At 32.9% G+C, this 13,635-nt stretch overlaps 1 protein-coding gene and 1 long non-coding RNA gene across 2 annotated transcripts in view; both read left to right on the forward strand.

Moving 5' to 3' along the window:
• Nucleotides 1-15: 15 nt before the first annotated feature.
• On the forward strand, nucleotides 16-5,600 carry LOC127730016 (uncharacterized). Its single transcript, XM_052238062.1, has 4 exons — nucleotides 16-157; nucleotides 582-1,781; nucleotides 2,459-2,621; nucleotides 3,512-5,600. The coding sequence occupies exons 2-4, from the start codon at nucleotides 798-800 to the stop codon at nucleotides 3,817-3,819; spliced, it is 1,455 nt and encodes a 484-aa protein (XP_052094022.1). The 5' UTR covers nucleotides 16-157; nucleotides 582-797; the 3' UTR covers nucleotides 3,820-5,600.
• A 2,872-nt stretch (nucleotides 5,601-8,472) lies between these two features.
• LOC127730031 (uncharacterized) overlaps nucleotides 8,473-13,635 on the forward strand; it is a 40,740-nt gene continuing 35,577 nt past the window's right edge. Inside the window, exon 1 of the long non-coding RNA XR_007994937.1 lies at nucleotides 8,473-8,742. This is a non-coding gene — a long non-coding RNA (uncharacterized LOC127730031). The remainder of the gene's footprint in view (nucleotides 8,743-13,635) is intronic.

A 13,635-nucleotide genomic window follows, 5' to 3' on the forward strand; every position in this document is an offset into this window, starting at 1 on the left:
GATATCTCGGAGTATATTATGTTCATGTTTATTTTTTATAGACGTTTTAAAATTTTGGTTTGACTCTATCCATTGTTATGGCACAAACATGAATTGTGATGCCGAACTGTTAGACCCACCAATACTGGCAGTTGGCACACACAAAGATTTATTCAAAGTAAGTAGGTCTCTTTATAATTAAGGCTTTCTTTAAATTTCAATTTCAAGCGTTTTTAAACTGTTTCAACATAGTGCGATTTTGTGTTACTTGGCGACTTTATACATGTATACAAATTTCTAAATGTTGATTTGACATTTTTTACTCTGTTTGCGCAGTGGATTAGCACATCTTTTATTAACTTATTTCATACACCTGGACTGTATAAAGTAACCTGGCGTTTAAACAGACTCCATTAGTTACTGAATTCACAAGTTCATGAAAACCAAGCTTTTAGATTTTCAAAAAGTCAAAGACCAAGGAATTAATTCGGACCAAATCACAGAATCACTTGAAAATAAATCAAATACATTTAGGTCCATTATGAACAAGTTTATATTAAAAACTTAACTTTTAATTTTACATTATATGTTTCTCTTTCAAGGGTGACTGCGGAGCTCGTTTAACAGAACAAGTTCAAAGGGTTATTCTGGATTCAAGACGACATTTACGTTCTTGCTTTGCATTATCAAATACAAAGGGTGATGATGGCGTAATCAATGATATTAAGCATGCAATATTTGATCAAATGAAAGGCAAGACAAACTTCGGAAAAGAATTTCCATAGAAATTTATTCAATTAGAAAAGTCACTAAACAAAATGCAAAATGAGGGAACCGTGATCATATCCTTTTCCAAAATATTGGATATGGCTGCACGTACTTTGAAACCGATTCGTAAGACAGAAGAAATAGATTTATTTCTGAGATATCAACATGAAATAGGAAATCTTATTTACTTTAGTGATATTCCTGATTATATTATTCTTGATCCCCAGTGGCTTGCTAATGCATTTAGTGCAATAGTTACTGCAAAGAAGTTTCAACTAGAACTGCTTGGATACGATGAATGGGATGCTTTTCAGAGAACAGGAATGTTAAAAACAGGACTACTGAATGCCATTTTTACCAAACAACCTAAAAATATACAATATTACAAAGATCATGTTATTATGGTAATGGAAAAATTTGACATTATTATCCGACCAAAAACTGCAACAGGAGAGGACCGGAGCAAAGAAGAACGCCATTATTTTGTTCCTTGTATGATAAAGACAGCTGCTTTAAGTAATATTGATGTTTTGTGTAAAGTTCCTATCGGAGGGAAGACGTCTTGTTTGTGTTTTGTATTCAATTTTTTGCCACGGGCATTTATAAACCATTTAATAGTATCTTACATCAGAACCTTCACGACTTCTAAAGTCAGAGACACAATGGACAATAGAAAACAACCTTCTCTCTTTCATGAACTTGGTGTTTTTGATATATCTAACACCGGTTGTGAAAAGCTTCTTGTGGCTGTCTATCAAAATACAGTACAAATACAGATCTGGAAATATGGAAAAATTAAACACAGAGTTTATTCGGACGTAGAAAATTTCATAAGTGGTGAAATAAAGAGAATACAATGTGAAAAATACAGAATGGTGAATATGACTCATAGTAAGCAATTTAAATGTCATGATACGAAGTATGACAATTTTGAAGGCTTAAAGAACTGTCATATTTACCAAAACGGACAGGAGTATCAATGCGAGGAACATGATGCGGTGCATGAATTTATAGACGACTGGTTTGAAGTCCAGGTAAGCATGGAATTTCAAACAATTGTGAAATAGCAGAATTCTTTCCAAGTCAAAGCTGATATCGTACATGTATACTATGCATGTCCCTGTCCCAAGTCAGAAGCCTGTAATTCAGTGGTTGTCGTTTGTTGTTCTATATCATTATTTGTTTGTTTGTTGTTTTGTACATAAGTCAGGCCGTTGGTTTTCTCGTTTGAATTTTTATACATTTTGTCATGCCAGGGCCTTTTATAGCTTGCTATGCGGTATGAGTTTTGCTCGTTGTTTGAGATCGTACTGTGACCTATAGTTACTAATATCTACGTTATTTGGTCTCTGGTGGATAGTTTTCTCATTGGAAATCATACCACATCTCCTTATTTTATATTACGAACGACGATTAAATTTAAAGAAAACAAATCTTCATTTTTTTAGCTTTCCTGATAAAATTAATCCAGAAAACCGCTTCGGACGCAACAAATTATTTTCATTGTTCGTGATAAATTTCGAAGGTACCACACTTATTGCGTTATAATACTATTTTCAGATAAAACCCTGAAATGTTTTGCTTTATCTGCTTTTGAAATGAGTATTAAATTTACCTCAATTAGAACCTATCAAAAGTGATCAGGGCCTTATATTCCATCAAAAGAAAAACCAGGATTTGAAAATGACAAAAAGAGTTTTATATATTTTAGCAAATCAGTGATGGCCAGAAAAGAAAGGAATCTGGCGTTACAAAAGAAGAAAAACAACGGAATGAGCTTGCATCCAGGCGCTTATTTGAATGTTTAGAAGATAATAAAACAAAAAGGAGAAAAGAAAAACGCGGTGATGTTATGAAACTAAAAGACACAGAAGGTTAGTCCATATATTGCGTCTTAATCTTAACGTAGACTTATGTACCACCCAGTTTAATTAATATTTAAGTAGTCACTGTAACTAGTAATTTAAAGACAGACAACACTATCAGCTGTCTATGCTGTATGGGTTTTATTCATTGTTGAAGGCCGTACGGTGACCTATAGCTGTTAAATTCTGTGTCATTTGGTCTCTTGTGGAGAGTTGTCTCATTGGCAATCATACCACATCTTCTTATTTACATATTGATACGTGAAGCAAACACAGATACTTGTCTCTGTAAAAAAAAATCCTTATATTAAGGTATATAGGAAATTGTTTTTCAGAGACAAGCGCCTGTGGAAGCAAATTACAGTTAAGTCGTCATTCTTTGTCAAATCATATTTGTATACGACATACTATTAGTAATAAATGCCCCTAATATTTACAAATTGACAAGATATTACTGTTTGTCTCCTCCTTCGTCATAGCCAAGTAATAAATGATGCCTTTAATTCACTTTCTTACTTTTATCTATAATTAATTCATTCCAAGCAGATCGCATTTGAACTCTTAAGTTAGGTAGAAATGGTCCAGCAAACAAATATGTTAATTAGAAATATAATGGTTTCCGCTTCTCAAAAAAAGTGCGTGGCACTTATGAGTAACAGCAAATACGATTTGTTTCGGATAGAAAATAATGTGTCTGAGTAGGATGATATGTCGTTCCTCGGACTGTTTCCTTGTAAGCAAGCATGTATACAATATAAGTCAAGGTGTCGGTCTAGTACAGATCAAGGTATATGCATATCTCATTAACATTAATAGTCCTGAATTAGCATCTAATAATTTCCTCAGGATGTTAATCAATCGAAAAACAATTTAATATTAACCTTTTTTTTCAATTTCAGAACTACATGCACAGTCACAACACAAACAACCAGCATACAAATTTCGCCTGCAAAAGAACTTCAAAAATATTGTTTCTACAATTACACATGAAACAATTATAGATCACCTCATATCAGAAGAGGTATTTTCGTTTGATGATTATCAAATTATTGACTCTTGTCCTGGGCAAACACAGAAAAACCGGAGGTTGGATCATCTTTTGCTATCACGGGGAGACCGAGGCTACAGTGAATTCATAAAAGCTTTGCGTTTGGATTCTGCTTATATGGATTTAGCAGATATAATTGAAGACACCAGAGTAGTGTAAACTATCGTAATAGTTAGTATTTCTATACAGCAATGAACATTTACGGTACAAATTCTGTCGATACTTATATTTTGGCATTGCTCAAGATATTATTTTTCTCTTACTGTTTATGACGTCTTTACGCTAAATCCCTTAGATGTGAACTGATTTTATTTTAATCTTAATTACAAGATTTTATTTCTAGTTGTTATTGGCTTCGAACTAGGTTTCAGTAACTGCGAGTACTCTCAGATCTGTGTCTTAAATCTTTTTGTTAGTTGTATTTTGTCGATTTGATGGGTTAAGCTTTTTAAAGTGATTTTCATAGTTTATTCTTATGTTGTACAGTTACACCATTGTCCCAGGTTATGTGGAAGGTTGGGCGTTCGCAAAAATGTCTAACCCCGTCGCATTCTGTATGTGTGGGCTGTCCCAATGCAGGAGCCTGTAATTCAGTGGTTGTCGTTTGTTGCTATTTATCATATAAGTTTTTTGTTTATTTATTTTTTTTTTCTCGTTTGTATTGTTTTACATTTTATGATTTCTTTTATAGCTTGTTATGCGATATGAGTTTTACTCATTGTTGAAGTCCGTACGGTGACCTATATAGTTGCTAACTTCTACGTCATTTGGTTTCGGATGGAAAGTTGTCTCATTGGCGATCGTGCCACATCTTCTTATTTTTATATCATTTAGAAACAACGCATTTTTCCATATCTGTCTGCATTAGTAATGAAACGACAACACGGAACTAAACTGGCAATCAAATTGGAAAAAGCTTCATAATCTGCCTGTATAAACCAATATTTTCTAAATCCAATGGAAATAATTACATAATATACATTATACTGAATTTGATTTGTACCAAATGCGAAAGTCCAATGGCCTATGTAACATTTAAACCCAGGAGCATCTATCTATTTTATTATTGTTATAAAATTCAAAACACTATTAAAGAAATAAAATGATTGCTATCGCTGTGCATAGATATAACGCATAATTTCAATGCCCAAAATATGAATATTGATATAACCGAGACCTTGATAAAACAAAGTAAAACCTGTACAAATGGTTTGAAAGTTATATTTCAAATAGGAAACAAAGAGTTTTTGTTTCAAGTTCATATTCGCCTTTAGAGAACACTAATGCAGGAGTTCCGCAACGCTCTGTATTAGGACCCTTACTATTCCTGATTTATGTAAACGACATAGCTGATAATTTGATAAGCCTAACTCGATTGTTTGCTAATGACACAACACTTTCTTACTCCAGTAATAGCCCTTACACAATAGAGGACGTCTTAAACAGCGATCTAGAACTAATCTTAACATGGTCTAAAGATTGGCTAATTAATTTTAATCCTAATAAGACAAAGGCTATGCTATTCTCCTGTAATAAACCCCCAGATGATATTGAAATTCAATTCTTTGTGTCTTCATTCATTGGATAAATTTGTGTAGCTTCTCGCAACTCTTATTCCAGCCAGTGCCTGTTAAACAACTTGAAAAAAAACTGAAAGGTCATAATCACTTCTTGATTTTTTCATGTATCAGCGGTTACTTTCTTAATCATGTCTGTCAAAGTAAGTCGTCCACATCAACAGGGAGTGACAAATGCACTAAACTCTAAGGTAATCAGTATACATATACTTGGCAATAACCGGAAAAATCTGTTTGAAAGCGTTTTGATAGAAATAACGGTCAATTGCATGTAATACTTTGTATAGATTCTATATACCACATGAGTAAATCTACTTTCATATTGTTGTAATGTTTTATATATTAAATATTCCCACTATGCGATTAATGTTTTGATGCCTTTCTTGCTGTTTCATTAGCATATTAGTTTCCGGATAGACATTTTACTAAATGGTTCGTGTGGACCTCAAAATGATTAGAGCTTGACCAGGACTTCAGAACTTAACTGCACTCAATGCTGAGCCAAGTCAAGAATACGATACATTTTACACTTACTCTGGTAGTTTTTTATTTCATTAAAGTTGGAGTTAAAGATTTTAGTTTCGCCTGTGGTGGAATTGTCATTTTCCCTTTTTATACTGCAACTAGTTGTGTTTATTTCCTAAATATAGTAACAAAGCTATATTTTGTGCAATGTCAATTTCATCATGGATTACTTTTTCCACAATCAGGGGTTTATTAAGGGATGAAGATAAGTTTGAAATTTGTGTTATAATTTAAATAGCTATCAATGTATTAATTTAAGTTGCAGTATAAAAACAATATTAGGTCAATGTCAGAAAAATATAAACTTTTTTGTATTCGGCACAAAACTTGGGAAGGGCTCGTTACAACCTCGCCCTTCCCCAGTTTCTGAGCCTCATTCAAACAAGTTTATATTTTTCTGACATTGATCTAATATTGTATATATATTAGTAGCAAGATAAATGTAGGTTATTTCTGTAGATGATGTATCGAAGCAGTGTGGTGTACCTAATACCAGTAGTCTGTTTAATTAATAAACAACAACAAAATACAATGGCATGAGTTAAAAATCTTAAATTCGTTAACGAAAAAACCTTCACTTATAACTGTTCTAGATTGCTGTGAGTGATGACTTCATACTTATTTTTTTTTTTATTTTTTTTAACAATACACTTTTTATTTGTACAGATGAAAGTGTTTATGGGTCGTTAATTAGTTAGCACAACTTATCTTCACCCTTTTTGTATAACTGAAGGGATATCAATTCCATCAAATACGTTTTAATTAATCAACTTGCGCTTCGTAAGCGACTCATCATTTAGTTATACAAATGTAGTGTTCCAATGCTTTGTTAATGTCTCATTTTGTTAAACAAAAAATCAAAATGAAAATAATCTGAAATGCATTAACACCAAACGAAGCGAGATCACGTGTGTCTACACAGAAAGTGTCTCCTGCTCTATAAAAATAATGAGATGTGGTATAATTGCCAATGAGACAACTACATGTAGCCAACAAATACGAGAGGACGCCAATGTAAACAATACAGCTCGCCGTACCGCCTGCTATATTGGGCAGAACCGATACCGTATTGTACTCTATTCAAAAATGCTCCTGAAATAAAACGCAAAACAATTAAAAAAACAGAGGAGAAAACAAACAGATTGATTTTCGCTATTGTTTTTTTTGTTTTTTTTTTTTTTTGCTATATGTTAAGTTTTTTTGTTAAGCTTCTGTCCGATCTAATGTGTCAAGCCATTTCCATAATCCAACTGATTATTTCAATCTGTTTTATGTTGTGGTCTCTAGACCTTCTTGGCGGTCAATTTAATCCCATTTATCAATTATCCCCGATGACAGAATGGCAACCCAGTCATATAATAAGGAGTGGTTGTGTGCCCAAAATCATGTTTATCTCCACCAATTCTGTATGTACTTGTGTCAGAATCCTGCCATTTTGATGTTGTCGTTAGTTTTTGTTTGTCATCTTTCTTTTTCTTGTTTTTTTTTATTGTTTTAGCATAAATCGGGACGATTGTTTTTCTCTTTTTGATTGTTTTAACATTTAGTAATCCTGGGACCCTTTATAGCATATTTTTTTCTAAATTTAAGCAGATTTATACCTTCCTCGACCAGTTTATTATTTTTTTTTTATATAATCAACGTGTGGATCGTTTGATATTAGTTCCTGATTGGTCAAATTTCAATTGTGACTTCACATTTTCTTGCTTTCCTCTGAATTTGCTATTATGGCGTCAGCGCTCGACAAGCCTCACTTCTTGAATTTGAAATTTAACTGTCTCGATGGGATAAATATCCAAACTCACTCGATACAGTGTTTAAATCTATATATATCTGAGTACGTGGCATGGATTTTGCTCAATGTTAAGGGTCGTACGGTATATTCTAGTTGTCTACATGCTCGTCCTTTTGACTCTGATGGATATTTCTCCTTAGCAATCAAACTACATTTCCTTATTTTACATGGTTATCGACACAACGTCACCTAAAACCATGGAAAAAACTACGTCAAACATCCAGTGAGAACTTAGTTAAGGGCGATTGATTTTGCTTACATCTTTTATTAAGGTACTACAATCCGCAACAAAACCGTCCCTAAAACTTGTCACCATACTAACAGCATGAATGATGATCACATTAATTAATTAAAATGTTACAATTGCATGGAGTTTTACTTCTCCGTTCTCACATTAATTCTCTCTTACATCCATATTTTATGAACTTCTCGTTCACGGCTTCGTACGGAATGAGATTCTAAATCGATCTTCAATTTCTCTTAGGTGACCAGCAATTATAGACAAAATGAAATAACGAATTTGATCGGTGAAATGTTTGGATTTTTACAACATTATTAGTTTTTTGGAATATAAGTTATCCCTACGCTTAAACCGGAAATTAAAGGAAAAATATATACCGAACTGGTTGCTTAATTTTCAGGAATGTTTATATATAATACCAGAAAAGAAAACATTAGATCTCATCTTTTCTTATGAAACAAATCTTCCTTCAGCCTTTTGTACTTAGTCTGCTATTGAAGCCTTTTTGTTTTACGAATGAGTTTGATAGATAAGAATATCATCATGATTAAATTATGGCGAAAAATATCCTATACAAAATTGTTTTAACATTTAATGATTCGTCAGTGATCTGATTCTTATGAAAAGTGGCTTTGAAAATTATTATGGATATTAACTTTAAGGCATGCTAAAAGTCCTTGTACATTGCTTATGATCGTGTATATGTTTAAGGAGAATGGATTTAATGTGCTTATACTGGAAACTTCTTATTCAAAGCAGAAGTGTTATTAACTTTTTGATCTACCATGTTATATATTTCAATCTATCTGTTTACAATTTGAGATCGTGTTTCGAAAGCTTTTAAACTTTATTGCGTTGAGCATCATTAAAACATTTCCGCATACAATAGTATACAGAATGAATCGTTTAATTTAGACAGCCATTGTCGGAATAGATTTCAAAACGTAAGTACTTCTTTTTTATTTAATTTATGTAATAAGACACTATATGCGTTTCTAAAATCAATGTGAAGAATCAGACTGCTGTTTTTTCATTGATTGATTACTAGATATTTAACGTCAAGTGACGCATATTTCAGAAATAATTTGAGTCAACGAACTGTATTGTTCTAACGACAATTAATGCGCATTCAGTTCATCCACATATTAGTTGTTAGCAGATGTTCTTAGTTTTCTTCTTTTTTTTTTGTTTCTCTTTATTCCAACTATTTTGTTCTAATTCTTTTGTTCATACCAACCTTATTTTGTTTTTGTGTTGAATTTTTTTGGTTATTAAAATGACAGATATTGAATTATGAAGTATACATCTTCTTATATCTATATATGTACCATAGGAGCCTGTTGTTCAGTGGTTGTCACGCGTTTGTACACGTGTAGTTCATAGGTGTTTCTCGTTTCTCGTTTTTTATATAGATTAGACCGTTGGTTTTCCTGTTTGAATTGTTTTGCACTAGTCATTTTGGGGCCCTTTATAGCCTGCTGTTCGGTGTGAGCCAAGGCTCCGTGTTGAAGGCTGTACTTTGACCATGTTGACCTATAATTGTTAACTTTTTATACATTGTGACTTGGATGGAGAGTTGTCTCATTGGCACTCATACCACATCTTCTTATTTATACAAATTGGATGTAAAAAGTTTAAATTCATTTTACTCAGACGATAACTTAATACATGCTCATCAGTAATAAAATCAAAGTTTACACAATGTTATTGGTTGTCGATTTGAAAACTCCGAGAGGAAGTAACAAACCCTTCAAAATAATAAGTGTTACAATAATATATATACAAGTTTAATACTTACCTCGTTCTTCCCCATAACTCTTTTGGAGAAGTTTTTGTGTAATGTGCACGTCCCTTCCTATTATGAAGTCTATATATGTGAACATGTACGAACGCCACGTATCAATTGAGATATCTAAACGCCATACGATGGAGCAAGTGGTACGTTACTGCTAATGAAATGGGAAGTTTACAATTGGAAAGTTGAAAGCATCACGTTTGTCATTAATGATAGTGTGATGTAGTCCATCCTTGTCAACATCAAGTTTACTTGGATCAATATGAGATGCATGCACTCGCTGAAATGTGGGTTAAAGGGGTTTGAGATTGTTTGGCCGCACAGTATGTGTGTATACGCATTCATGTCAACTTAAGAGAATCCCAAGCTACTAGTAACTGAATTAACTTAAAAGAATCCGAGCATCAAATCTTCATAAGACGCCATTTATTGTAATTTGAAAAGATTTAATGATTTTGTAACTGGAGAGCACCATTTGCCTTCCAAAGTTATTTACTGTTCCAGCCGGGATTCGATCTCGGGACCTTTTGCACAGTAAGACACCGCACTATCAACTGGCTAAAGGAGTACTCCACTAGCGCAGCTAATGAAGGCGGTTAAACATTATCTCCTAGGTAAAAGGAAGCACCGCTACAATTTCAAACCAATTATTTAGCTTCTTGCTTTGACCATCCAGTTCTACACCTGTGAACTTGAAAAGTACATTTGAACGTAGATTAAATTTCATGATAGTACGCCTTGTAGTTTTATTTGTATATGGAATTATGCCTAGGAGGCATCGATGAATTAAAACTGACAATATTTTTTCATACATAGAGGGCACATTACAAAAGCTAGTTCAATCTACCGTATACATTACTTTAATATCATTACCTAGCCAAGACCAAAATTGAAATCATTTAAAGATAGCTTTTCCTGTAAAGTATCCAGTGTAAATATATATATGAAATGATTTTTTTTTATTATACCATTGAGTTGACCACCTCCCCAACCCTTTTCCCTCATTTTTATTGCATATTCCTTACACTACCACATCCCGAATAACTCGTTTGCTATGATAAAAACTGAAATAAAGATTTTTTTTCAAGAATTCTTTTTATAATTTTATTGGGTGTAAATTTAAAGCGTTGACCGAAGCACATTTTGTATGAAGCGCGGAAGCGCTTCAAATTAAAAATGTGCGCACGATCACCGCTTTTACAACCATATAGAATTATAATTACATTACATGTATGTTTCAGAAGAATCCGTTATTTTGATTGGATACCAACGCTTGCGCGTCATACTAAAATTAACCTTCATATCACAATGAAGTGTAACATTCATGATGACACGTGCCATCACAATAAAGTGCACATGTTAATTAAAGAAATAAATGATAGAAATCGATTTTTCGTGCGCACATTTCTATAATGAAGCGCTTCATACAAAATGTGCTTCGATCAACGCTTTTACACCCCAATAAAATTACGAAAAAAAAGCATTCAATTCTTAAATAAAAAAAACCATTCAATTCTTATAACTGCATTTGTATACTACAACCATCAAATTAAGTTTCAATGCATTATTTTAACATTGTCACGGATAGCTCGTGCAGTCATAGCTGTTGAATTTTATTTAAGATTTGAATGCTTCTTTTTATAATTCTATTGGGGTGTAAAAACGTTGATCGAAGCACATTTTTTATGAAGTGCGAAAGCGCTTCATATTAAAAATGTGCCCACGATCAACGCTTTTACAACCCTATAAGATTATAAGTTTTTCGTTTGTATTGCAATGCATTATTTTTAAAATAACACGGATAGCACGTGCAGTCATAGCTGTTATATTTTATACCAAAATAGAATATGATATTGGAGTACCTCGCGATTGTAGTCAGCCAATCAAAACTACGGATTGTAATGAAACATGATACATGTAATGTAATTATACGGAAATAAAATATGACATTGGACTGTCTCACGATTGTTGTCTCCCAATCAAAATTACGGATTCAAATGAAACATACATGTAATGTAATTATATATGAATAACAGGAGAGTTTTTTCGACTCTTGAATTCCTATCCCTATAAAATTCCTTTTCGGCCTCAAATACATATAATAAATGATAAAAAAGGTAATAAAGATATTAAAGGTAGCTTAAATTTCTAATGCAAGATAATAATAAGTACATGTAGTATGCCTGAACATGATACCAACCATTGCTTCGGGCTGACGATACTGAAATAGTGCATGTACGTCAATAAATATAGTACTACATATTCTTTCTCGCATAGATATTCCATAACGGTAATAAAATCAGGGTTGCGTTTGTAGAACTTTTAGAGTAAGAATCAGCTTCCTAGTGAGAAGAAATCATTTATCAAATAACATATCAAAGATACAAGGCTTATAATTTTGTGCGCCAGACGCGCGTTTCGTCTGCAAAAGACTCACCAGTGACGCTTGAATCAAACTAGTTTATAAGGTCAAATACAGTACGAATTGAAGAGCATTGAGGACCCAAAACTCCGAAAGATTTTGCTAAACATAGCTACTGTAATCTTATGTAAATTTTGGTAACAGTTTATTTATAATTATCAAGAGTACGCTAGCTGATTTGAAATACAAGCGCTGATAAATCGTATCAACTTGGAGATAACTATTCCATTAGCAGGTGCTGCCGGAATGTTTACGATCCAGATTTGAAGCAGACGTAACTGTATCTAACATAATTACCAAACTTTGAAACATTACTTTGGAATTATATGCATAGCAATGCTTAAAACTAAAGGCAAGCTTAAATATGAGGCGGAAGATATCATAGGAACTTTCAAAACTCATAAGTCGAAGAAAAAATGACAACGCCATGGCAAAAAACGAACAAGTTCACAAAACATAGAAAATAAAAACCGAGTAACACAAACCCCACCGAAAACTGGGTGTGAACTCAGATACTCCGATGTGGCACCCATCGTGTTGCTCAAGCAAGTGCAAATCCGGATATGAGTCTCATTCGTTGATGTCACAATCGGGGAAAAGAGGACGGGTTTATTAATTCAATTAATTAGTCTGCCTTAAAGGAATAAACGAACAAGAGAAGCACAATTGGTTTCCACAGTAATGCCAACTGTATGTTCAAAACACTCCCACCGTGTGTCTTTACGATGTAAAATCTTTCTGTTACAATCAAGATTTCCATTTTTTAACCAATTATATATGACTTTTTAGGAAGATCCTAAAACCATGTATTGGTTTTTTTTTTTATATATATTTTGATAATTCATGTTTTCGAAACATAGTGTGACGATTCCTTTCAATCGGTTTAGAATGAGGAATTTATTAGGTTGAGGGTGGGTCAGTCAAATTTTGAAAATAACTGGCTTAACATGTCTCAGACTGTTGACTTTAGCTTTGTCCAAGATGACACAAGACGTAATTTTACCAGAAACAAATTTAACAATTAAACAAAACAAAAAAGTCCGACAATTTTCCTTTTTCATTAAAAATGTTTTTGGATAGCTGAGGTTTTCAATGTTTTTGTGTTGTTGCAAAATAAATTGTTTATTGACTTTTCCCTCAATTACTTAATTTTCAGACCACCTTTTCTTTAAATTTAACCAAACGAGTATTTCAAAAACGGTTTGTGTGCAGTATAGTATCATGTTCATTTTATCAATTTACAAAGCCATATTATATTACAAATCCATTTTAAGCCTAGGAACAAACGTCACATTTTTCCTATTATTAAATTTCATGGTTATGTCAATCTTATGTTTACTAACTTAAGCAAAATACAACAAAATAAGACGTTATTCTATTTTCCACAGAGGCTCAAATTGCACGCTGTGTCAATCTTATAGTTACTAACTTTAGCGAAAAAACAACAAAATTAGCCGTTATTCTATTTTCAACTGAGGCTAATGATAGTAAGCCAGATATAATTGACGTGTTGATATTCACGCATGTCTAATTTATTGCAGAATTATCTTAGAAGTGATTTAAATCTTTAGCAGAAGTAAAGTATTATCAAACACCTTCATTATAAAAAACAGATATGCA

This window comes from Mytilus californianus, unplaced genomic scaffold (genome assembly GCF_021869535.1).
Source record: "Mytilus californianus isolate M0D057914Y unplaced genomic scaffold, xbMytCali1.0.p SCAF_2, whole genome shotgun sequence".
In the NCBI taxonomy this organism is placed as follows: Eukaryota; Metazoa; Mollusca; class Bivalvia; order Mytilida; family Mytilidae; genus Mytilus; species Mytilus californianus.